Here is a 23,117-nt window from a genome sequence, read left to right on the forward strand (position 1 = left end):
GTACCGACCAATCTCTACCTTGTGACGTCCCATACCGCCACGAAGCTACCCTCGTAGGCCTCGAGACTGCTGCCGACCTCGGCTGCATGAAGCAGGTGCACGTCTGCACTAGATCAAGGCTCCTGACCATAGAGCTCTCACAAAGACACGCGAGACTCTATATGACTAATGACTAACCTTGGCCACCCTTTTATAGGCTCTTGGCCGGTCATCGGGCGTCCACACTTGGACGCCCGCCCGTCCATACTTGGGTGCCCGCCCGTGAGTCTATCCCTAACTCAGCTCGTCAATCAGCTTGCCTAGCTCCAAGCTTCCCCAACCTCGAAGCTAGTCTTGTGTGCGTGTAGCACACGGTAGATACACACTGTGCACATGACATACTCCCCTTTCTCTAAGAGCTCACTAAAAAGCCAGGGTAATCTCTCTGAAGAGTAGTCAATGTCTCCCATGTAGCGTCCTCCTCAACACGATCCTTCCACTTGATCTTGTATTCCGTGATAAGCGTATTACGCAATCTGCTTTCACGAAATCCAAGAATCTTTTCAGGTTCGTGTGGAACAAATGTCATGTCCTCTCGACATCTATGATGCCGGGAGAGAACCTGCAGCCGCCGGCTCGTCCATAAGCATGTGTGCCTCCTCGACTTGCAGCCCAGTCCATGTACAGCACGTAGCGCCTGGATTCGACTCCTGCAGCCAGCCGAGAGAAGCGCCACACGTCACTCCATACGATGACTCACACGATGACCTGCTCCAAGGTGATGCACCCACATATACCACCACCCGGCACTCGTCGATGACCACCAGGCGACCTGCTCTCGAATCCGGAACCCTTCGCCCTTTATAAAGAGGCGATTCGCCTTTCTCAAAAATGCCAAAAGCAACATAGCAAAAACGCATACTTCAAAAATAATAATAATATTGTAAGTCATCTAAGGTTTTAAAACCTTATAAACTCAAAACTCCCTTTTGTCCCCTTTCACACTTGGACTGGCCACACATATGGGTTTCCTTTTCATATCCAAACTAATGCCTGTTCACACTGTCCATCCCGTGCCCGTACCCACCTGCTTGTTGTCCAGAGGGAAAAACACAGGGTCGTAACAAATTGACTAAAATGCTCTTAGGGTTAGAAGGGTGCAGCTCCTTGAAGATTTTGGTGTGCAATTATTGCTCACGGGAGGCACACGAAGCAAAACAAAAATCCATAGAAAATCGCCGCCTCCTACATGACGGCTACGAATCGTGACAAATCCTTTGAGGAGGTAAAACAGCATACTTAGGGCTACATATGGTTTGAATTTGAGCTCAAATGACTAAAGGATGAGTGAGAACTGAGCATTTACTTATTTCTGCAAGTTTCTGATTAAGCTACAATTAGAGCTGAGTAATTGGGAGTTTCTCACTAATTGAGGCATCAAAGATCACCTTGGGGAGCTTCTAAATACCTATATGATCTTATATCTAATTTTCCCCTTGTTTTGATCACTCAATTTCATCCTCCAAAAGGTCCCAGTTTCTACGTTTCATTTTTGGGGGCTTCACTTCGTGAGATTACGAGACTGGCACCACCTTTGAAAAGGGTTGTTACATTGGGTATCCAAGCCAGGTTGTACAACAACAACATAGCAGCACAATGCTTGCCATATATGAAAAGATTGGGAGAGGAGAGAGATTAAGCTCTTGCAAGCACGCACACACTCGCACACCAATGTATAGCACATACACAAAGATGCAAGGCTGAAATTTTCTTCTTCTTACTCTCAAAAGAAGGCTACAAAAGATAAGTGAAACCCAACATAAGTACTAGAGTACTATGTACAAGCGGTCCATAATGTGAACATGCTCGGTAGGAAAGGTGCAGGGAACGACCAAATGTCGTGGGGCGTCGCCCTGCAAGTCATCCCTAGACTTCACGGAGGCTTATGTAAGCACTTTGTAGCCATCATCTCCATATCCACTTGGGACTCTTGCTTTGGGGCGCACCTGGTTGTTGATGTTGTTGAGTAATCAAGAATTAGAGGTGGTAATATGCTTTCGTAAGCATAGATAGGACTTGCAGGTTCTTGGAGAGGTGTTGACATTGATGCGAGAACTTGTTGAGTAGCAGGCCTTTCCTCAAGTACTGGGTTCTCTTGAAGGACTTTCGAAATAGAGGCTAAGTAGGCATTGAAGAACTTGTAGAGGCCTTAATGGGAACTGGAGGCTTTGTCAGAGTCTTCTTTTCTTAAGGGACAAGCCATCGTTTGAACAGCTTTCGGAATCCAAATCTCAAGTCAGAATGAGGCTCAGCGCTAAGAAGCTAGCGATAAAGATCGGTGGCAATCTGTAGTACAAAGCCCCTAAGACAAGTGCAGGCTAGCTCACCACCCAGTTGTAGGTTCACATCCGCAAACCTCCCCCGAGCCAAAGGCTAAGGCTCCAATCCCACGAACCATGCCAGTCAACACTAGTATACCACTAATGCCTGCATGTTGAGGCCTTCAGCATGAGCATCTGTGATCTGTCCAATCCAATCATGTTCCCGAGGGTAATCCTGGTCCATCAAAGACCACAGAGTGGATAACTCACGAGTCACTATGAACAGTAATAATCCAAGTCAGTCTTATATAGTGGCTACTGCTGCTAAAAATAACTCTCCGGTTATAAATAGCCAGTATACTTCATATTATTAACCATGAGCCTTAGCCACGTGTATCAGTCTACTTCCTCTAATCCCAAGGCTCCCCGAACCTTGCTGGATTAGAGCACTAATCCTGAAGATTAGCATTAGTACTAGGTATGCAACAATCCGTATACTAGAATTCTACTAATCATTTATATTTTGCATTGTCACTTCCAAAGTGATTACCAAACCATTCAATCGATAGAAAACTTTAACTGGTAAACTCTATTAATTTTCAGTGGGGCTTAGGTATTGATGGACTTTCTATGGGCCTCATTCTGCTAACAAGTTTTGTTACTACTTTAGCAACCCCAGCAGCTTGGCCGATCACGCGTAATACACGGCTATTTTATTTTCTAGTGTATGTGTGTGTGTGCACGTGTGCGTGCTTATTTGTTCATTCATCCATTAATTGATTAATATTCCTATTTACATTTACAGTTATACTTCAAAATTTTATTTGCGTAACACAGACACACACAAACACATTATAAACTAAATTGATGCCATAAAAAAGTAAAACCCCATGAGTGGCATACCTCCAATGCTAAGATGGTTGTCTTTGCCTTGGCCACAGCATACAAATCTGTGTCGGTTTTATATTTGAAGCGCAAACTGCAAACAAAATCGATATATAAGTCAGCCAAAGTCTACGTTTTCTGTAATTCTCTCCAAGATCCACTGAAGAATCATACAGGCAACTTACCCTTTTGTGGGAAACTCCATATTTAAGGGGGACCAATATTCTAGGAAACCCTGTGCATCTGCTGAGACAACAATGTCATGTACGGGATTGTATCTCATTGTTCTGACTGGACCCATATGAATCTGCAATGAAGAAGCACATGAGCTTTACCGGATGAACATGCCAGGCGTCTCAAGACAGCCAGTGTAGAAAGTGAGGTGAATTCGAGCAGTTTTTGAAAAGACACCTGCTTGTTTAAAATAGCATCATTGCTGCCAGATCTTGCATCATACAAGTATATCATAGCAGAGTTTTGGTCACTGATAGCCAATTTAGCTTTTGCATCTCCTTGCTTATATGCCCATTCAACAGCACCCGGAACAAAAGGCAATCGAAGCATAGCCATCATATCATAGTTGACAACATCGAAGATTTTTGCTGCTTTATCAGATGAAATCGTGCAACATAGCAAGCCATCTGCACTTACCTACGGAAGCATATAAGAGTAAAAGTTATTGTAGCCAATCACGTTAAGCACATCTACAAAAATTCAGACCATTATAAGATACTTACAGCCAGGCCTTCAATTGAGTTTAGATGAGCACGGAAATGTTTTACAAATTCAATGCCCAATGCTTTTTTCTTCCAGAATTTTATATGACCTGTACACACACAAATCCCAAAACTTGAGCACTCTCTCTCTCTTTCTTGTATACTTTATAGCATGATCCCCTGTTTGTTCTCTGCATTTACCTAGCACTTCGCTTCAGTTACTAGGTTTCAAGTTTCAATTTCAGTTTTGTTTCAGTTTTCCATGACGATGATATTCCATGGATACTTAATTATCATCTTTTGTCGCATGGGCCCATCGGGCCTTTCGTAAGACAAAAATCTCAGAGAGCCAGACTCAAAGGCACATTACAGACTTCTTTAGTCCAGCCATCACTGCGCCAGATGGACCACAGCAGCAGCAGGACATGGATACCGCCCACACCAGCGGTACACTGATTGATCGTGCAATTGAGCTTGGGTGGTCCAGACGCCCACGACTACGGAGGAGGGCATCCCAGCATAGACGGAGGTTGCAGCGGCGGATTCGGATTATTCTTGCGAGACATGCGGGACACCCAGTCAGGGTGCTGACCACAGAGGATATTGAGGAGATCCGCCAGCGTCCGATGCGGCACATATTATGAGATGGAGGCCCCTCCATAGTGTACCCCACCGTCCCACATGATATTGTATCTCCTCACTGTACTCCACTCACCTCCATAGCGTACCCCCCCCTCACTATATTCACACCCTATAAGGGTTTCTGTTTACCTTCTAGTTCCAATTTCATTTTCTAGGTGCCAGTAGTATCATCTTTATTTTTCATTTTCTGGTTTTTTATCCAGACATTGTATCAGATCCACCATGATGTAACTTTTTGGTCTCATAGGTCATTATGGCCTTTTGAAGACGTTAATATAACATTTCATTTCTCTCTCTCTCTCTCTCTCTCTCTCTCTCTCTCTCTCTCTCTCATGGACATGATGTAACCTTTTGGTCTCATAGGTCATTTTGGCCTTTTGTAGGCATTGATACAACTTTTTTCTTTCTTTCTTTCTCTCTCACCAACCTTCCCACGTCCAACGGATCTGCAAAGCCTTCTACAAGCTAACCCCATGCTCAATATCCTTGATGGCCCCCTCCCCCTACCAGTGGGTGAGTTCCATACGTTGTATGATGATGATGGTCCCACTTTGTATCATATGGCTCGGATTTGACATTCCCAGCTCATAGCTCTAGTCTTTGTTTTCTTTTGTACCATGATGACATTACATGGACACTATTGTATCACTTTTGGTCTCATAGACCCACTCGGTCTTTTGAAGACGTTTAATATAACTTTCATTCTTTCTCTCTCTCGGCTCTAGAGGTTCCCAAATTCAGCTAGCAGACAGTCTTTCCTTGAAAGGCGCATAGTCTTGAAAGGAGAGATCTACCTCGATGATGATTTCACTCCCACAGGTAGCTCATCAAAATGTGAGCAGGTAAGTGGGCTGTCTACAGAGACGGCCGTGTCATCATTACTGAGAGGCATCCCAAATAGGGATGTGGGCCACCTTTCCCCACCAGCCAGCCGTTTCCTATAGCGGGAAACGGCTGGGAAACGGTTGTTTTTAGTGTTCTATTTAAAAGACACGTGGCAGGCCAATAAGCGAAAAGAACTGTCGCGAATTTTTTAAAAAAAACGAACAGGGCCCAATATTCATAAAAAACGATTCGCCTCCCTGCATAGACTCTGCGTAGAGTTAATGAACCCACAAGCCCACAGTGCGCTAGAGCATTCCACGCTACACTTTCTGCAGATTTATCGTGACCCTTGAAAACGAGGAGCCCGTTTTTTTAAAAAGCCCGTTTGTGGATTTTTTTTTAAAAGCACCGTTTTAATAAAATTAGAAAAAAAAAAGTTAGCTGAGCCTGCAACGTTGAGAAACTTAGGCGCACACAGCTCTCTCTCCTTCCCCCTCTCTCTCTCTCTTTCCCCTCTTCCCACCCCTTTCCATGCAAGCACAGGAGGAGCCCCCTTGCCTTTGCTTAAACTGTGCACCCCAACCTCCTTGCATTTGCTTTAACTGTGCGCCAAGAAGGATCATTTTCAAGCCTTGCAAATGTCCCCTTGATCCTAAATACCACCTTACTCTCGCAGATGCTATTCGCCATAGAGCCTTAAAATGCAAATGCATCAATTCAGCTTCTGTCCCTGAGTAGCTTTGTTCGAAACAGCTTCAATTGGAGCAAACTCGCAGGCTTAGAAGGAGAAGAGCCCCTCTTTTTTGCTAACTTCCAATTTCAACCATGTTCTCTTCTTCTTCTTCTATGGTCCCCCTAATCACGCCCTTCAAGCCTAAAGCACCTCATGCTCCTGAGCCATTGTGGAAGTATGTGACTGAGAATGCAGCATTCGGAAAGGGGGCAGCAAGAAATGGGAATGTTCTTTTTGCAAAACAAATTTTGCAGGCTCCTATCCACGAGTACGGGCCCATTTACTCGGCATCAAGAACCAAGGCATCCAAGTGTGCTGCAAGGTGTCGACTGAAAATCGAGCAAACATGACTCGAGAAGACCATGAGAGCGCTATCAAGAAGCAAAAGACTGGCAACAATCTAGTCAACAAGAAGCCTACAATGCAACCGTCCGTGGAAGGTATGTTCAAGCATGCATCTCGAGAGGAAGTAGATGAGGCCGTTGCTCGATGCTTTTATGCATGTGGTATGCCGTTTTTTTATGCACGGTCTCCTTATTTTCATGACATGGTGGGTGCAATAGCGTCTTTTGGTAAGGGTTACAAAGCCCCAAACTATGAGAAGCTTCGCACCACACTCTTGGACAAGGAAAAAGACAAGGTTTGCAGTCGTCTCTCGGGGGTAGAGGCTTCATGGCCACACTTTGGGTGCTCCATTGTGTCTGATGGATGGACAGACACCGCGAAGAGGCCCTTGATTAATTTTATTGTCTCCAGTGCTCGAGGTGTGGTATTCAAGAGATCCATCGATACATCCGGGAGCCAAAAAACAGGGGAGTTTATTGCCTCTGCTCTTTTGGACATCATTAGGGAGGTCGGTGTGGACAATGTGGTGCAAGTAATTACGGATAGTGCTGCCAATTGCAAGCTTGCAGGTCACTTGGTGGAGCAAGCATATCCCCATATTTTTTGGACACCATGTGCCACTCATTGCTTGAATCTTCTACTGAAGGACTTGGTCCTAATCGAGTGGATGGATCGAGCTATCACCCAAGGCAAAGAAGTCCAGCAGTTCATTTCGAATCATGATGCAACAAGGGCCATGTTCAACAAACACTCCAAGCTCAAGCTCATTAGGCCAGGTGATACTCGATTTGCTTCAAACTTCATGATGTTGCAGAGATTGGTGAAGGTGAAGAGTCCCTTGAAGCAGCTAGTCACAAGCGAGGAGTGGGATGCATGGAAGAGAAACAACGAGTATGCTTTGCACATAGAGATGCAACTCTTGTCTACTCCTTTTTGGGAGGACATAGAGAAGTATGTCAAGGTCTTGTGGCCGGTCATGGCAATGCTTCGTATGGTGGATAGAGATGAACCGGTCATGGGTACGGTTTATGAGGGCATTGATCAGATGCTAGAGAAAATCAAGGAGATATTGAAAGAATACATAGATGGCAACGACGAGTACGAGGAGATTCGGGTACTTGCACAAGAGCGTTGGGAAATGCTTCATTCTCCTCTTCATGCAACAGCTTATGTCCTCAACCCAACGTGGTTTATGAAGCGACCATACAAGGACAAGGATGTGATGAAAGGGTGGAGAAAGACGTTGGATAGGGTGGGCAAAGATGAAGATGAGAAGACAGAGTACAAAGCACAATTGTCACAGTACATTGGACTACAGGGGGATTTTGCAGAGTCTTCAGCTTTAGCGGACATGCAAAAGCTTTCTCCTATTGCATGGTGGGAGAACTATGGTACAGGTACTCCTATGTTACAGAGATTGGCTATTCGTGTCTTATCTCAAGTATCTAGCGCTTCAGCATGTGAGAGAAATTGGTCCACCTATGGCTTCATACATTCCATGAAGCGCAACCGGCTGGGTCATACGAAGGCAGATGACTTGGTCTTTGTGCACAGTAATCTTAGGCTCATATCACGGAAAGAGCCCTCGTATTCTTCAGTTCCATGCCAGGCATGGGATGTATTAGAGGAGGATTCTATATATGAGTGTTTTGAGGATCAGTTTGAAGATGAAGGTGTACTGCCCATGTAAACAAGTTCTATCTTGTAGAATGATTGATTAATGAAATTCAGCCATGATGGTCTTCCATTGTTCTGCTTTGTTTTTCATCTTTTAATGGTGCTTACCGATCAATAATTGAATTTGTACATGTACTTTAATTTTTTTGTAAAAAGATATATTTGTACTTCTGTTTTTTTACCTTAAACTTTAGCCTACCCCCGACGTTTCCTAGTAATTGAGTTTGGCGTTTCCAAACATTTCCCGGGTCTTGCCGTTTCCTACCAGGAAACGTTTCCTGCAACCCAGAACAAACCAAACAAACATGGCAGGGGTGCAGGCCTGACTCACCTCCCAATCTTGACAGCCGTGGACAAGCCCACAAATCTTGGCAGTCCCCACCGAGCCACGAGCTGAGCTAACTAGATGGACGTACCGACCAATCTCTACCTCGTGACATCCCATACTGCCACGAAGCTACCCTCGCGGGCCTCGAGACTGCAGCCGGCCTCGGCTGCATAAAGCAGGTGCACGTCTGCACTAGATCCAGGCTCCTGACCATAGAGCTCTCACAAAGACACGCGAGACTCTATATGACTAATGACTAACCTTGGGCACCCTTTTATAGGCTCTTGGCCGGTCATCGGGCGTCCACACTTGGGCGCCCGCTTGTCCATACTTGGGTGCCCACCCGTTAGTCTATCCCTAACTCAGCTCGTCAATCAGCCTGCCTAGCTCCAAGCTTCCCCTAACCTCGAAGCTAGTCTCGTGTGTGTGTAGCACACGGTAGATACACACTGTGCACATGACATAGAATGGCCATAGAATCCACATTCTTCTAGACCCTGGCAGCTCACACAACTTTGTTAATTACAAACTTGTGCAAAAATTGGGTCTTGATACAACGCCCAGTGATCATACCTATGAGGTACGCCTACCTGCGGGTCGGCAAGTATGGGATCGAAAGGTGGAGACGCTACCGATCCGGATTCAAGACTACAAAGATACTCTGGAATGCTATATTATGCACCTAGAACATGTAGACTTGTTATTAGGGATTGAGTGGTTTAAGACTCTTCAAGTCCAGATAGATTGGTCTAGTCATATTTTTTCTTTTGAACATAGGAACACCCAGTATAGTATCTTAGGTGATTATATACATCCCTCTCAGGGACCTCTTGTAAATACAGTTGATTTTTGGTAATATAATGGATTCTTCTTGGTATACTGCTTTCCATTGTGTATTGATTCCACTTTCTTCATTTCTCATATCTTCTATGGATGTCAATGAATTAAGTGTATTTGAAAGCAAAGAATTACAAAAGATACTTGATTCGTTTCAAGATGTATTTCCTAAGGAACTGCCATCGAGCTTACCACCTGAAAGGGCAGTAGATCATCTTATTGACCTGATCCCTGGTGCTCACCCTATTAGTATTCCACCTTACAGGATGAGCCAAGCTGAGGAAGATGAGTTGGCCAAACAACTCGAAGATTATTTGAGGATGGGCCAGATCCGTCCAAGTAAATCACCTTGGGGTGCATCTGTGTTGCTTAGGAGAAAGAAGAACAACACCTAGAGAATAAGTACAGATTACAAGAGATTGAACAAGCTAACAATTAAGAACCGTTATCCTCTCCCTAGATCAGATGACCTGATTGACGGTGTAAGATCCCTGACCCCACTGCGCAACGAATTCTGGGGTGCTAGCAGCGGAAGTAGCACTTCTTGCGCGGGATACGGTCCCACACTCGGGGCCTCGCCCACGGATATCCAGACAAGCGACGAATCCATCGGTTCTTCCAAAACCGAACTCGAAAAAACTTCCCTTGCCCAGAAAGCACGGGCGATTCCTCTAGGATAACTTTTCTCTAACGTAGTCAAAAGCCTTAACTAATTGAACTGATCTGACCGAACCCGTAAGTCACATAGTCAGATCAAGGGAAAGATTGCACTTGGATCATAGAGACCAACGCTTTTTTCCTCATTGAGAGGCACAACCGTTGATTCTTTTCCATAGAACAATTTTTATCCGGGATTTACTTCATCTATCGTACCAATAGAAATTTAGTCTCATTTTAGGGATCCATCAGTCCAGCCTAACCCCATCCAGTCCCGTGGGTTAGCCAACCGCCCCCAACCACTGTAGTGATAGGATCCAATTAAGAATTTGGTTAGGTTTTGTCCCGGGTACCAGGGAAAAGAGTTCCCAGGCCCCCTAGCCAAAAATTCATGCAAACTTAAAACTAGTCACACCACTTACACACCCAATATGAAATTGCCTTTTTCACAGAATCAGCATCTTCTAAAAACAATCTTTTAATGAAACCATTGTGTCACTGATCATAATCGTCAAAATCTCCGATTGAATCCTTATTTCCAATCATTCCTTCATCGGTGTACCTATGGCATCATTGGCAACCAGAACGCTCACCACCTGTCCACTCAAGGGCCTTTTCGATAGTTCCTAGCTCATAGTAATCGGCAATATATTCGCATATCAAAATGGAATCTCCGTTGAAGATCAACAAGATCAACCAACGGATCCATATAAAAGAGCCATGGACTCATCCGTTGAGGACCAGCAAGGTCAATCAACCAGATCCATGCCCGAATTCAGAAAATAACTCTTACTCCTTGTTCCAATATCTTCCACGACGCACACGTGGGTATCGTCGGCGACCCAGAGCCCGAACACCGTATGGTCAGCACCCTCTAGGATCCTTCACAAATCACCTAGCGCTTCACTCATAGGCCGCTTCCTTGGTCCCTCATCCACTGTACCGAAAGCTCACCATTTAAATCAAACCGAGGCTAGTCAAGACCTCGACCGGACCTTGCTACGCGAGACGTCCTCCGTTGACTCTTCGTCTCAGTAGTTGCAAACATATAAGTCTCCACGACCTCATTCACAAGACGGTCAAAATACTTCCCCAGCATTCTTGACATAAAACAGTCATTTAAAAACAGATTTCACATACAAATACAGTTCCAATAATATTTTCATCTTTTCCCATCATTCCACATCCTTTCACATTAGTCCCCATCTTTTCTCATCTTCTCACAATTTTTTTCTTCATCGATCTCTATCACATCACATCATTCCCACACCAATATCACATCACATTATTCCCACATCAAATCACATCCAATCGCATCATCCACACATCATCCGTAGATCCATCCACATCATCCACATCAATCCACATCATCCATACATCCATCCATATCAATCCACACATCCATACATCCATCCACATCATCCATACATCCATCCACATCAATCCACATTATCCACACATCCATACATCCATCCACATCTTCCATACATCCATTCACACCAATCCACACACCAATCTGTTGGAGTAAAGGCGTTATGCCCACCCTTATAGTGTGTACAAGCCTATAAGTTATAGTACATAGTACACTTAGTACTTTTAATGTACTAAGTGCACTATGTGTACTAGTGCAATATACATGTGTGATAGGGGAGTCACACACTCATCTTGGTGGGTTGACTTATCCCCACAACTCTCTCTCTCTCTCTCTCTCCCTTGTTTCTCTGTGTATGTCTCCCACACATGAATCTCTAACCCTAATTCTTCTTCTCCCATTCATTCAACTGATATCAGAGCTATGGTCATTCTCTCCCCTCCCTCTTGATAGCATCTCATGCTGCATTTCAGGCTGTGGAGCAGGTGCTTACAAATAGCTTTCGTTTCACACCTCCTTCGGCCAGCATAGAACAGTGAAGCTTGAAAGGCAGCAGCGCTCGCAGCAATCGCAGGCAGACAAGGCGTCGGTCGACAGCATAGGATGGCTGGCTACGAGGGGAACCCAGGCGGTAGCTTTGGTCGACTAGGGGTTGACAATCAGAGCTACGCGTAGTTAGCCACAAGGCGTCTACACGCTTAGCGCGAAGGGAAAGTTGCGATCGTTAGCCACAGACGCAGCCAATTAAACTCGTAGCGCTACTAGGCGTAGCGAAGGCGAGACAGGCTGCGGACACGTAACCCAAACGAACCTGGCGGAAGGTGCAGGCTGGCGAGCGTTAGCCACTGAAGGAGGCCAGCGCATTCAAGCGAAGCAGGCGGAGCAGGCGGATACGTAACTGGCTGCAACGCCTACGTGGTGGTGGTCAGGCGAACTAAGGCGAACACGTCTATGAGTCAGAACACGGGCAGCGCACCTGCTTCCCTGCCATTGGCAAGCTGCCGCGTCTACCAGTCTGAAGCTAAAAATCTGAACCCTTACGGCACGCTCTCTCTCCTTTGTGCACGAAATAACCAGGCAAGCTCTGTTCGTGAAATGCAAGATTGATCAAAGCCTTTTATCAACCTGTGAAATGGCCAATTGTTTCTGCTGTCCTGCTGAAGAAGAATACGTGAAGAGTAATACACCCAATGGCAATCTAGCAGGCATTAGTCATCATTGACGTCCATTTGGAATAAGGGCCATCAGCATCAGATTTCTGCAGCAGCACCAAATTCATCATCCCCTTTTTTTTCTGCAACGAAAAATTCAAAAATTTACGAGGTACATGCTTCAATTTTTTTTTTTGGGATTTGCAATTGAGCAAATACAATCATCAATTGAGCAAGTACACGTGCCGAATTGCTCAATTTTTGAGCGAAATTGGCAAAATTGGGTGAAATTGGTCACAATCAGGATCAATTTGCAGGAAATTGGATGTCGAAATTTGGGGCTTTTGATGTATTTGTGCAATTAAACATTCATACATGCTGTATGATGTGAGAAATCGCACATTCGGGCAAAATTGCAGCAAATTGCAATGCAAATCAAGGGGCTTTTGTACCGATTTGGTTGATTTGCATGCAGGCAATCGCATTTGATGCTGTGGATAATGTGTTGATGCCTTACAAGCACTCAATGTGCCTGTAAATCAAGGGGCTTTCATGTATTGGATGTATATGTGGCCAGGGGGAAGCACTGTGAACACACTGGATGCCTTCATGTGCATCAATGTACCATGTATGATCAGCAATTGATCTTAAATCAAGAGGCTTTTCAAGATTTTATGCTTGTTAAGCTTGGCAAAGCAGCAGGCAAGACTTTTATGCCTTGAATCCTCAGAAATCAGCTTGCAGTCAAGGGGCTTTTGCTCAATTTCTGTTCGGGACTGTTGTATGCAGTGTACGGGACTGTAAAAGTCTGATTTTCACTCATTCGGACAGCCAGGAGAGCATTTATTGCTATTGTACCTGCTGGTACAGATTTGGCACAGCTTTGTGCAAGTTTTGGCATGGCTGCACATTGATTTGAGTGAGGAAAAGGTTCAATTTCAGCTGCTGTACTTGCCAGTACAGGTTTGGTACATCATTGGTGAGCAATTGGTACTGTTGTACAGTACTTTGGAAGGGGAACAGAGCACATTTAAGTACTCCTTTGCCTCCATATGTGAAACTCAGTGCTATGGACAGCCCACAGTCGGATAGTGACAGGGCTGATATGGCCAAGATTCCGTATGCTTCAGCTTGTGGCAGTCTCATGTATGCCATGGTTGCTACTAGGCCGGACATTGCATTTGCAGTGGGAGTGGTTTCTAGATACATGGCCAACCCTGGCAAGAAGCATTGGGAAGCAGTGAAAGGTGTCATGAGATACCTGAAGGGCACACAGGATATGTGCATTTGTTTTGGCAAACAGGATGCATTAGTGCATGGTTATACGGATTCGGATTATGCCGGTCATCCAGATAACCGGAAGTCTACTACCGGTTATGTGTTTACATTCACAGGAGGTGCTGTGTCATGGATATCCAGGATGCAGAAGTGCACAGCCTTATCTACTACAGAGGCCGAGTATATTGCAGCCACAGAGGCTTGGTGGGAAAGTGCCAGAGGAAGTATGGACAGGGAAGCCTCCGTCATACAAGCACTTGAGAGTGTTTGGTTGCGTTGCGTACGTGCACATACGCAGGGAAATGCGCACCAAACTTGATCCTAAGTCTCACAAATGCATATTCCTAGGATATGGTGACAGAGGTGAAATGGGGTATAGACTTTGGGATCCCGTGAATAGAAAGATTATACGCAAGAATGATGTCATTTTTGATGAAACATGTATGTATAAGGAGCCTGCAAGGCACCAGGAGCCTAGCAGAGTCATCTTTGATGATGATGGACATCATGGACAACAACCAAGGGCTGTAAATCAGCCATTACAGCAGCAAAACCAGCCCTGAAATGGTGCTGAAAATGGTCCAAATGGACAGCCAGAGATGGCAGAAGATATCCCTATGGATATACCACAGTTAGAGGAGATACCGGGCATGATTTTTCAGCCTTATGGCATGGAACAGGAGCCACCTCTAATCTAATCAATTTTCACTTTATTAAGAGTAAACAATATGAAAAGTTTAATTCCATCAGTTTGATTACACATCTAAGATAAAGAAAGGCTGAATTCAATAATGAAAAGAAGGGGGAAAGCCTTTCCAACAAGGCATAACATCCATTTTCATTTTAAAGAAAGCAAAAATCAGAAAACCATAAAATAGAATAAGAAAAAGTAGAATTTCTAACTTACTAGGAGTTTTGTGAGCTTTCCTTTGGCTTGATGGTTTGAGGGATCTACTCTTGTTTGCAACAAGAGTGGCCATATCACTACCCTGTGTTTTTCTCTGGACAGTATACAGGTCTGCATGGGGACATGGTGGACAGTGTGAATGGCATCAGATTGGAGTTAAAAAGGAAGCCCATGTGTGGACAACCCCAAGTGTGAAGGGGGCAAAGAGACTTTAATTAAAAAGGTTTTATAACCTTTGGTGGCCCAAAAGCTATTTTGGCAGGCTACTCCACTTTTGGAGGATGCGCCTTTTTCGCTCTCATGCTTTTTGGGAGACGCCTACTGAATCTGGAGTGTGCGCTTTTTCTCTATGGAAAGGGCTGGCGGACTGTGCTTCTAGGTGTGCTACAGGGCTGTGCTTCAGGCTGACTGTGGTTGCGTGAAGGAGAGGACGTGCTGATTGGCTGCGTGGCGACCAAGTACAGACTGCTGCTCGTCATATGGCGCAGGACTGCTAAATTAAGTAAATGTGAGTTTTTCACGACAAACATCATTTACTTGGGACACAAGATCACTAGAGATGGATTGAGCATTGACTATGACCGAGTTCAGAAGGTTCTGGCCTGGCCTATACCGCGAACAGTGAAACAACTTCGTTCTTTTCTCGGTTTTGTTGTTTTTCTTCGAAAATCTGTGCGGGAGTACTCTCAGCTCATACTACCAATGACCAACTTGTTAAAAGGTAGTGGACGTAAGTCAAATCAGCCTATCACTTGGAATAACGATCTGGATATGGCCTTCAGACTTTTGAAAGATAAAGTCAAGAAAGCACCTATCTTAGCATTACCCAATTCTAGTCAGCCTTATGTTCTTGAAAATGATGCCAGTGACTCTACCATCGGGGCTGCTCTATTTCAAGATGGTAGACCTGTTGCTTTTGAAAGTAAAAAGCTAGACGGCATTCAATCTCGTTGGCCAACCCTTGAGAAGAAGCTTTACGCTGTGATTCACGCTCTCAAGGTTTGGAGACATTATTTATATGGCTCCAAGTTTGTGCTATTGACTGATCATTAGTCAATCAAGTATGTGTGTGATGCGGATGATTTGAGAGGAAGGAAAGCTCGATGGACTGAATTAATGCAAGATTTTGATTTTGAGATTCGTTATAGAAAAGGGTCCATGAATAGTATTACAGATGCGCTTAGTCGAATTAGAGAGGTGAATACTTTGTCGTTCACCGAGATTTCTACTGATTTATTTCAGTCATTGAGAGAGCTTTGCAAGACTGATAGTTCTTTTGGTCCATTTTGGCAGAAGATCCAGGACGGGAGCTCATTGATTGACCGAGACTCCATGACTGAGCAACCTAACATTCACGTTGCAGGATTTGGAATGGTTTACTATTCCGTAATGACAAAATTTGTGTACCAAAGATCCCGGACATTAGGTCCAAGATTCTTCAGGAGTGTCACGACGCCCCTTCTGCTAGACACCCTGGGGTACACAGGACATCAAGGCCACGATTCTATTTGGGTTGTGGTAGATCGCTTGACAAAATGGCTAGATTTTTACCGAACCGGAAGACCATTTCAGCTACGCAATTAGCAAGGCAGTTTATCGAGCAATTGTTTAGACTGACGGGTTGCCGCAGGACATAGTCAGTGATAGGGACTCTAAGTTTACAAGTGATTTTTGAAAACTTGTTTTTGAGAAGTTGAAAACAACTTTGAATTTGAGTTCCTCAGATCATCCTCAATCTGATGGCCAGACTGAAAGAGTGAATCAGATTTTGAGGATATGCTTCGAGCATATGTATCCAAAAGACAGAGTTCATGGAAGGATTATCTTCCTATGTTAGAATTTGCATATAACAATACTAAGCATACGAGTACAGGTTTTAGTCCTTTCATGCTTATGTATGGTTTTCAACCTAGATCACCTGTTACAGTGGGATTCTTAGGACTTCAGCATAATGCAGCACATAATTTTTTGCAAGCTATGCAAGAAATGTTACAAGTTGCGAAGGAATCTATTAGAAGTGCTCAAGACCGAGACAGATTTTATTCTAATAGACATCGTTCACCCAGAGAGTCTTGAAGAAACGATGGTGTATTTGCGAGTTCCGAAAGATTACGAGACTTTACGGACAGGTCAATCTCTGAAATTATTCCCTAGATACTGTGGACCATTTCGTATTACATGACAGATTGGTTCAGTTGCATATGAATTGGATTTGCCTTCTCATGTGAAAGTTCATCCTGTATTTCATGTCAATAGACTTAAGGAAGTACTGGGTGGAATAGACCAGTTAGTTACTCCTCAAGAAATCATAGATGTCGATGTGAGGATTACTGTTATTACTTAGTATTTCATCCACTTATCTGTGTATTTAAGACTGAAACTGAAAGTAGACTCGAGAGACTTGAGCATAGATGTTTGATTGATTGATTGATTGAAACTGTGATACACAATAGGAGTTCAAGGGACACGAATGAAAAGACACATCCCATGACCAATAGTCATGACTCTAGGCGAAGAGACACATCCTTTGGACAAATAGCTGCAACCATTGGGTGAAGAGTTGCAACCTTAGAGCGAAGGGGTGTGACCAGTCGTCGAAGGAGTGTGGCTCTTGATGAAGAGGCATGTCTCTAGAGCGAATAGTCGTGACCATCCAAGTGTAGGGGTCCTCTGTAATCATGTCACTTCAGTATCTGTAACCATGAGGAGACTGTGTATAATGAACTAAGTCACAATCATGACATTCCCTCCCATTTAAAATAAAACCCATGTGATTAAATGAGAGTCTGTCGTCTGTCTGAGGATGATAAGCAGAACTGAACAAGAGATTCGTACCAAGAGATTTGAATAAGGAAGTCCAAAAATGTCCAGTAAACTTCGGATCTCTGTCAGAAACAATAGATCTTGGCAATCCATGAATTCTAAAAATATACTGTACGAACAACGCTGCAAGATCTGGAGCAGAAACTGTCTTCTTGCAAGGAATAAAATGTGCCATTTTGGAAAACCGATCAACCACTACTAAAATTTGAGCATTGCCTTTCTGCGAACGCGGCAAAGTAGTGATGAAATCCATGCTTATGCTTTCCCATCTTTCCTGAGGAACTGGCAAAGGCTGAAGCAATCCTTGAGGAAGTTGTCGTGAAGCTTTCATAATTTGACAAGAGTGACAAGCTTTAACAAACTTAATAACATCCTGTTGCATCTGAGGCCAAAAGTATGTTGCTGATAACAGACGATATGTCTTGTTAATTCCAGGATGAGCTGCAAAGGGTACTTCATGATACTCTTGAATAAGGAGTTTCCGCAAAGATCCATTGTGAGGAACAGAAATGCGATCTAAGTAATAAAGTAAATCATCTGCAATTGTATATGCGGCAAACATATTCATTTCTGCAACAGTAGGATGAAGAGATTTGAGAGCTCGAAAGACATCTCCAAAGTCTCTATCTGTCAAATACTCATGCTTAAAACATGCAGGAATCTCCATCTGCACATTTGAGATAGCAAAGTTCGTAGCTCGAGGCATGCGGCTCAAAGCATCTACTACCACATTCTGTAATCCAGGAACATAGAGTATTGCCATGTGAAAATTCGCCAAAAATTCAACCCATCGTCCTTGACGAGGATTCATCACTGGCTGAGTAAAGATGTAAGTCAAAGACTGATGATCTGTCTTAACCACTGAATCTGCACCAAGAAGATAATACTTCCACGTTCTATAAGCATGAACAATTGCCAAAAATTCCTTGTCATAAACGAGATATCGCATTTGAATAGCCGAAAATTTATGACTATCAAAAGCAATAACACGATCATTCTGCATAAGAACGCCTCCAGATGCTCTATCCGAAGCATCTGTCATGACGTCAAACGGCTGAGTTGGATCCGCAATAGCCAAAACAGGCGTAGTTGTCAACGCATGCTTAAGATCATTAAAGGACTTTTCAGCTTCAAGTGACCAGTGCAATGTATCTAACTTTGTAAGGGCCGTCAAAGGAGCAGCAATATCTGAGAACTTATGAACCTTGGTGTGGTAAAAATTTGCTAATCCCAAGAAAGATCGCACATCTGAAATTGTAAGTGGCAAAGGCCAATCAACAATGACCTTTATCTTCTTAGGATCAACTGCAATACCATGTCCAGAGATGATGTGTCCAAGATATTCCACATGAGCTTTGAAAAACTGACTCTTCTTCTTGTTGATGTACAAGACATTCGTACGGAGTACTTCGAAGACAATCTGCAAATGCTGCTTGTGATCTGCTAAAGTCTTACTGAAGACCAAAATGTCATCCAGATAAACGATGACAAACTTATCCAAGTAAGGACCAAAGATGTCATTCATCAAAGTAATGAAAGTAGCTGGGGCATTGGTTAACCCAAAAGGAATGACCAAAAATTCATAATGTCCATACTTTGTTCTGAAAGCTGTCTTATACTCATCTCCAATTCGAATCCTGATTTGATGATAGCCTGACTTCAGATCAATCTTCGAAAATACCTTCGCACCAAGCAACTGATCAAAGAGCTCATCGATGCGAGGCAAGGGAAACTTATTCTTGATTGTCTGCTTATTAAGGACACGATAATCAATGCAAAGTCGCATAGATCCATCCTTCTTCTTGACCAATAAAACTGGAGCACCAAAAGGACTTTTGCTTGGACGTATATGACCTTTATCCAACAACTCTGCCAATTGTCTCTGAATTTCTTGAGACTCTGAATAAGAAACTCGATAAGGAGCTCGAACTGGCGGTGGTTGTCCAAGGATTAGATCAATCGTATGATCTACAGAACGTCGAGGAGGCAATGTCGTTGGCAGCTCGTCAGGAAATAAATCCATATAAGGTTGAAAGAAGGGCTGCTGTAAATAAGAAATATCTGATGGCGAGGATTCCGATTGGTCAACTGTATTGTCTTCTGCTTCTCGCAACATAACTAAGGCAGAAGTGCTGTCGCGTTTACGCACTAAGCGTTTGACTTGCATAGCAAAAACCACAGTAATCGGCTTAGAATTAAACAGACCTCGTAATTCCATTTCTCGATGATTATGATAAAGTCGAATGGAATGATCTCAAAAGCTGATCAAAGGATCATACTCATATAACCAAGACTGTCCAAGAATCATGTCATAGTGTGACAAAGGCATAATAGAGAAATTCAGCTGATCCTGATAGTCCTGAATCTGAAAATGCAACTGCTGAATCCGTTTACTGCAATGCAAGAAAGAACCATCTGCAAGTTCCACTTGGAAAACTTCCGCACTCTGCTGAGTAGGTAATCGCAACTTGCTGACGAGAGTAGTTCCCACAAAATTAGTTGAGCATCCACTATCAACAAGAACATTGATAGGATGCTGGCCAATAAATCCCAATAAGCTCAAAACTTGATTGGAAAGGTTAATAGGCACTGAAGTATGGTTGTGGGCATTTAACATTAAAGCACTGACAACTTTAGAAACTCGCACTGCATGAACCACCTGCTTGCCTTTTTCTGGCGCAGAAGGATGATGAGGATGTCCATGTTCACCTTCTGGGCAACATTCCATGTTGGAATTCTGGCGAGAATTACGCTTTGGGCACACATACCACCTGTGTGGTCCATTGCAAATTGTGCAAAGACCTGGAGGGTTGTCTTGAGAGGTTGAAGGTGCCGATGTAGAGGCTTGCTGACCTGCTGAGATATCGCGGCGAAAATTGCGACGATTGTTGGGTCGGTGACCTTGCCAGTTGCGTCCTCGATTCCGATTGTTGTTGTTGGAAGAGGATCCTGTTTGTGAGGCTACTGCCTAACCTGAAAATCTAGGCCGAAAGGGCTGTTGCCGAGTAGATTGCTGACCAGAGGATTGGGAATATGGAGACTCAGGTTGAGATAAATTTCCTCTGCGATTGTTCTAGGAGAAACGAGCACTGTTTGAGGACCGATTGCCAAAAAAGGATGTCGTGGGTTGTCGTCGTAGATCTCCAAGGCGCTCTACATAGGCAATGGCAGCATCTATGGTGAGAGGGTTAAACTTCTGCACATCTTCCTGTAAGTTGGGTTCAAGCCCATCGATGAAGCTGTGTAGCTTGTCAGCGGGGCTGAGGCTCTCAATTTCCAGAGTTAAACGTTGGAACTCTGTGATATACGCGGCTGAGGATCCTGTTTGCCTCAGGCAGCGGAGAGCAGACCGGGCATGGTAGTCCGCACTGGCAGGTTCAAAGGCCTTGCGGAGGGCGCGCCGGAATTTATCCCAAGTAGGAGTGTGCTTACCATCTGCAACACGTCGTTGCCACCATAGAAGTGCTGTATCCTTGAGTAGTGAACTGGCTAAAGCCACCTTCTTGCTTTCGACCAAATCGGTATTGGTCAAATATACCTCCATTTTGAATATCCATTGGTCAAGCACGCGCTTGTCGCGGCGACCATTATAAGAGGCAGGCAGTTTAACATCGAGTTTCTTTTTTTGTGCAGCAGTAAATATTTTATAAAGAAGTTGGAGTTCTGCATTGTTTACCTCGGCAGCTGGATCTGGTTCATCTTCATTTTCTGCCACCGAAGTCTCTGAAGAAGATGGTTGTGGATCACTGGCTGGTGTGCGCGCTGGATGGGGCCGCTGCAACTGGTCGAGTCGTCTGCTGATGGTAGAGAGACTTGTCGAAAAAGTCTGCTGAAGTGTCTCCATCTGCTCGCGTAATGATGTAATGGCCTGCATTTGCTCGTCTTGCTGCTGGCCCTCCTCCTCTGAGATAGATGGCATGTTGGATCTGCTAGAGTGAGTAGCGCGGAGAAGCTGGTAAAATATGTGGTACTGCTGGAGGAGAGAGTGACAGTGAATCGTCTCCCAATTCTGCTAAGAAATTGGAGCCTAACTCCGAAGGCTCGTAGTCTTCCACCTCGTCGACAGGAGGTGTCTCTGCAGGGGTTAATGGAGTGTAATCTCGCACAATGAGCTCGCTGTATACTCGAACCAAGGGCTGAAGCAAGATGATCCGGTTTACTGCATCCACACGGCACTCGTCCAAGGAATATGCAAGATGTGGGTACCGTCCCAAAATAAACTCGTAATGAGCAAGATGGTGTGCTGGACACGTCAAGTAAATATGCCAGATCACCCACGCCTGTAACTGAGTGGCGTGGCAGTGACTGACGTATAATAAATAGTCCGGTACATGAACTGGAGCTGGAACAGGTTCTGCAACAGGTTCGGGTAATGGGGCGGGCTCCGGTGTGGGTGTATCGGGTATAATAATTATTTCCGGGGCTGGGCGAGAATTTTCGGGCAATATGGCTTCCGAGACCTTGTCTATGTACGAGATGTAAGGCTCTGGCTGATTGCTGTTGGGTTCCATTGGACGCCTGGTTGAGAAGGTGAATGTGTGCCAGAGTGGAGAGAATTCCCTGGCGTGACAGAACCTTCCCTGGAACAGCGTGCGAGAGGAGCGAATGGGTTGGCCGGCTGACTAATTCGTTGCGCTGGCCCCATATTCGCCTTTTTTTTTTGACTTATCGAAAGGGCACGTAATGTAATAAAAGGGGCCGCCCAAGTTAATTAATGGGCTGGCCGGCTGGGTAGGCTGCCGTTTTATTAAACCCACGAAGGGCTGCGTTGGCTGAATTGTAGGACTTAGCGCTTATTGCACAAGCGGCCAAGAGGTGCGCAGCCACCATGGGGCATAGCGAAGAGGTGCCATCGCTTGGGAAAAGGTGCGCTGCGGTGAAGAGGCACCATGCGATGAAGAGGCACCAACGCTGATGGAGGAAGTGCGCATGAAAGGGCACGACCCGATGAAAAGGCACACAAAGGGTTACCGGCAAGTCACCTCCGCACACATACCGGGTATGCCACACACACACATCTGTGTATCTGTCTTATGTATGTGTAATTAGTAAAGAAGTTTTAGGGTTACCTCATACTCGTAAGTGTAGGTTCCATCTTTCTTCTGCTTCCATACAACACCGGGTAGGGGAGTAGAGCAGAGAGGGTGAGAGGCTCACAACCGTAGGCCCGGGAAAAATTTTGCTCTGATACCACTGTGAGGATTACTGTTATTACTTAGTATTTCATCCACTTATCTGTGTATTTAAGACTAAAACTGAAAGTAGACTCGAGAGACTTGAGCACAGATGTTTGATTGATTGATTGATTGAAACTGTGATACAACAGGCTCCTTATATAGGAGTTCAAGGGACACGAATGAAAAGACACATCCCATGACCAATAGTCATGACTCTAGGCGAAGAGACACATCCTTTGGACAAATAGCTGCAACCATTGGGTGAAGAGTTGCAACCTTAGAGCGAAGGGGTGTGACCAGTCGTCGAAGGAGTGTGGCTCTTGATGAAGAGGCATGTCTCTAGAGCGAATAGTCGTGACCATCCAAGTGTAGGGGTCCTCTGTAATCATGTCACTTCAGTATCTGTAACCATGAGGAGACTGTGTATAATGAACTAAGTCACAATCGTGACAGTCGAGGACATG

At 44.5% G+C, this 23,117-nt stretch overlaps 2 protein-coding genes across 3 annotated transcripts in view; one reads left to right on the forward strand and one right to left on the reverse strand.

Moving 5' to 3' along the window:
* The window catches only part of CYP71 (cyclophilin71), a 46,793-nt gene that overhangs the window by 19,186 nt on the left and 4,490 nt on the right, over positions 1–23,117 (reverse strand). For both annotated transcript variants that reach the window (XM_086800905.1, XM_086800906.1), the window contains exons 3-6: positions 3,923–4,011; positions 3,597–3,836; positions 3,371–3,492; positions 3,204–3,279 (exon numbers count right to left, since the gene is read on the reverse strand). In XM_086800905.1, coding sequence (XP_086657031.1) covers positions 3,204–3,279; positions 3,371–3,492; positions 3,597–3,836; positions 3,923–4,011 — 527 coding nt within the window. The remainder of the gene's footprint in view (positions 1–3,203; positions 3,280–3,370; positions 3,493–3,596; positions 3,837–3,922; positions 4,012–23,117) is intronic.
* LOC147637270 (uncharacterized) lies at positions 7,099–10,362 on the forward strand. The gene has a single exon (XM_086800893.1). It carries the CDS (start codon positions 7,114–7,116, stop codon positions 8,134–8,136), a length of 1,023 nt encoding a protein of 340 aa, XP_086657019.1. The 5' UTR covers positions 7,099–7,113; the 3' UTR covers positions 8,137–10,362.

This window comes from Cibotium barometz, chromosome 7 (genome assembly GCF_041138505.1).
Source record: "Cibotium barometz isolate CiBa-2024 chromosome 7, ASM4113850v1, whole genome shotgun sequence".
Classification (NCBI taxonomy): domain Eukaryota; kingdom Viridiplantae; phylum Streptophyta; class Polypodiopsida; order Cyatheales; family Cibotiaceae; genus Cibotium; species Cibotium barometz.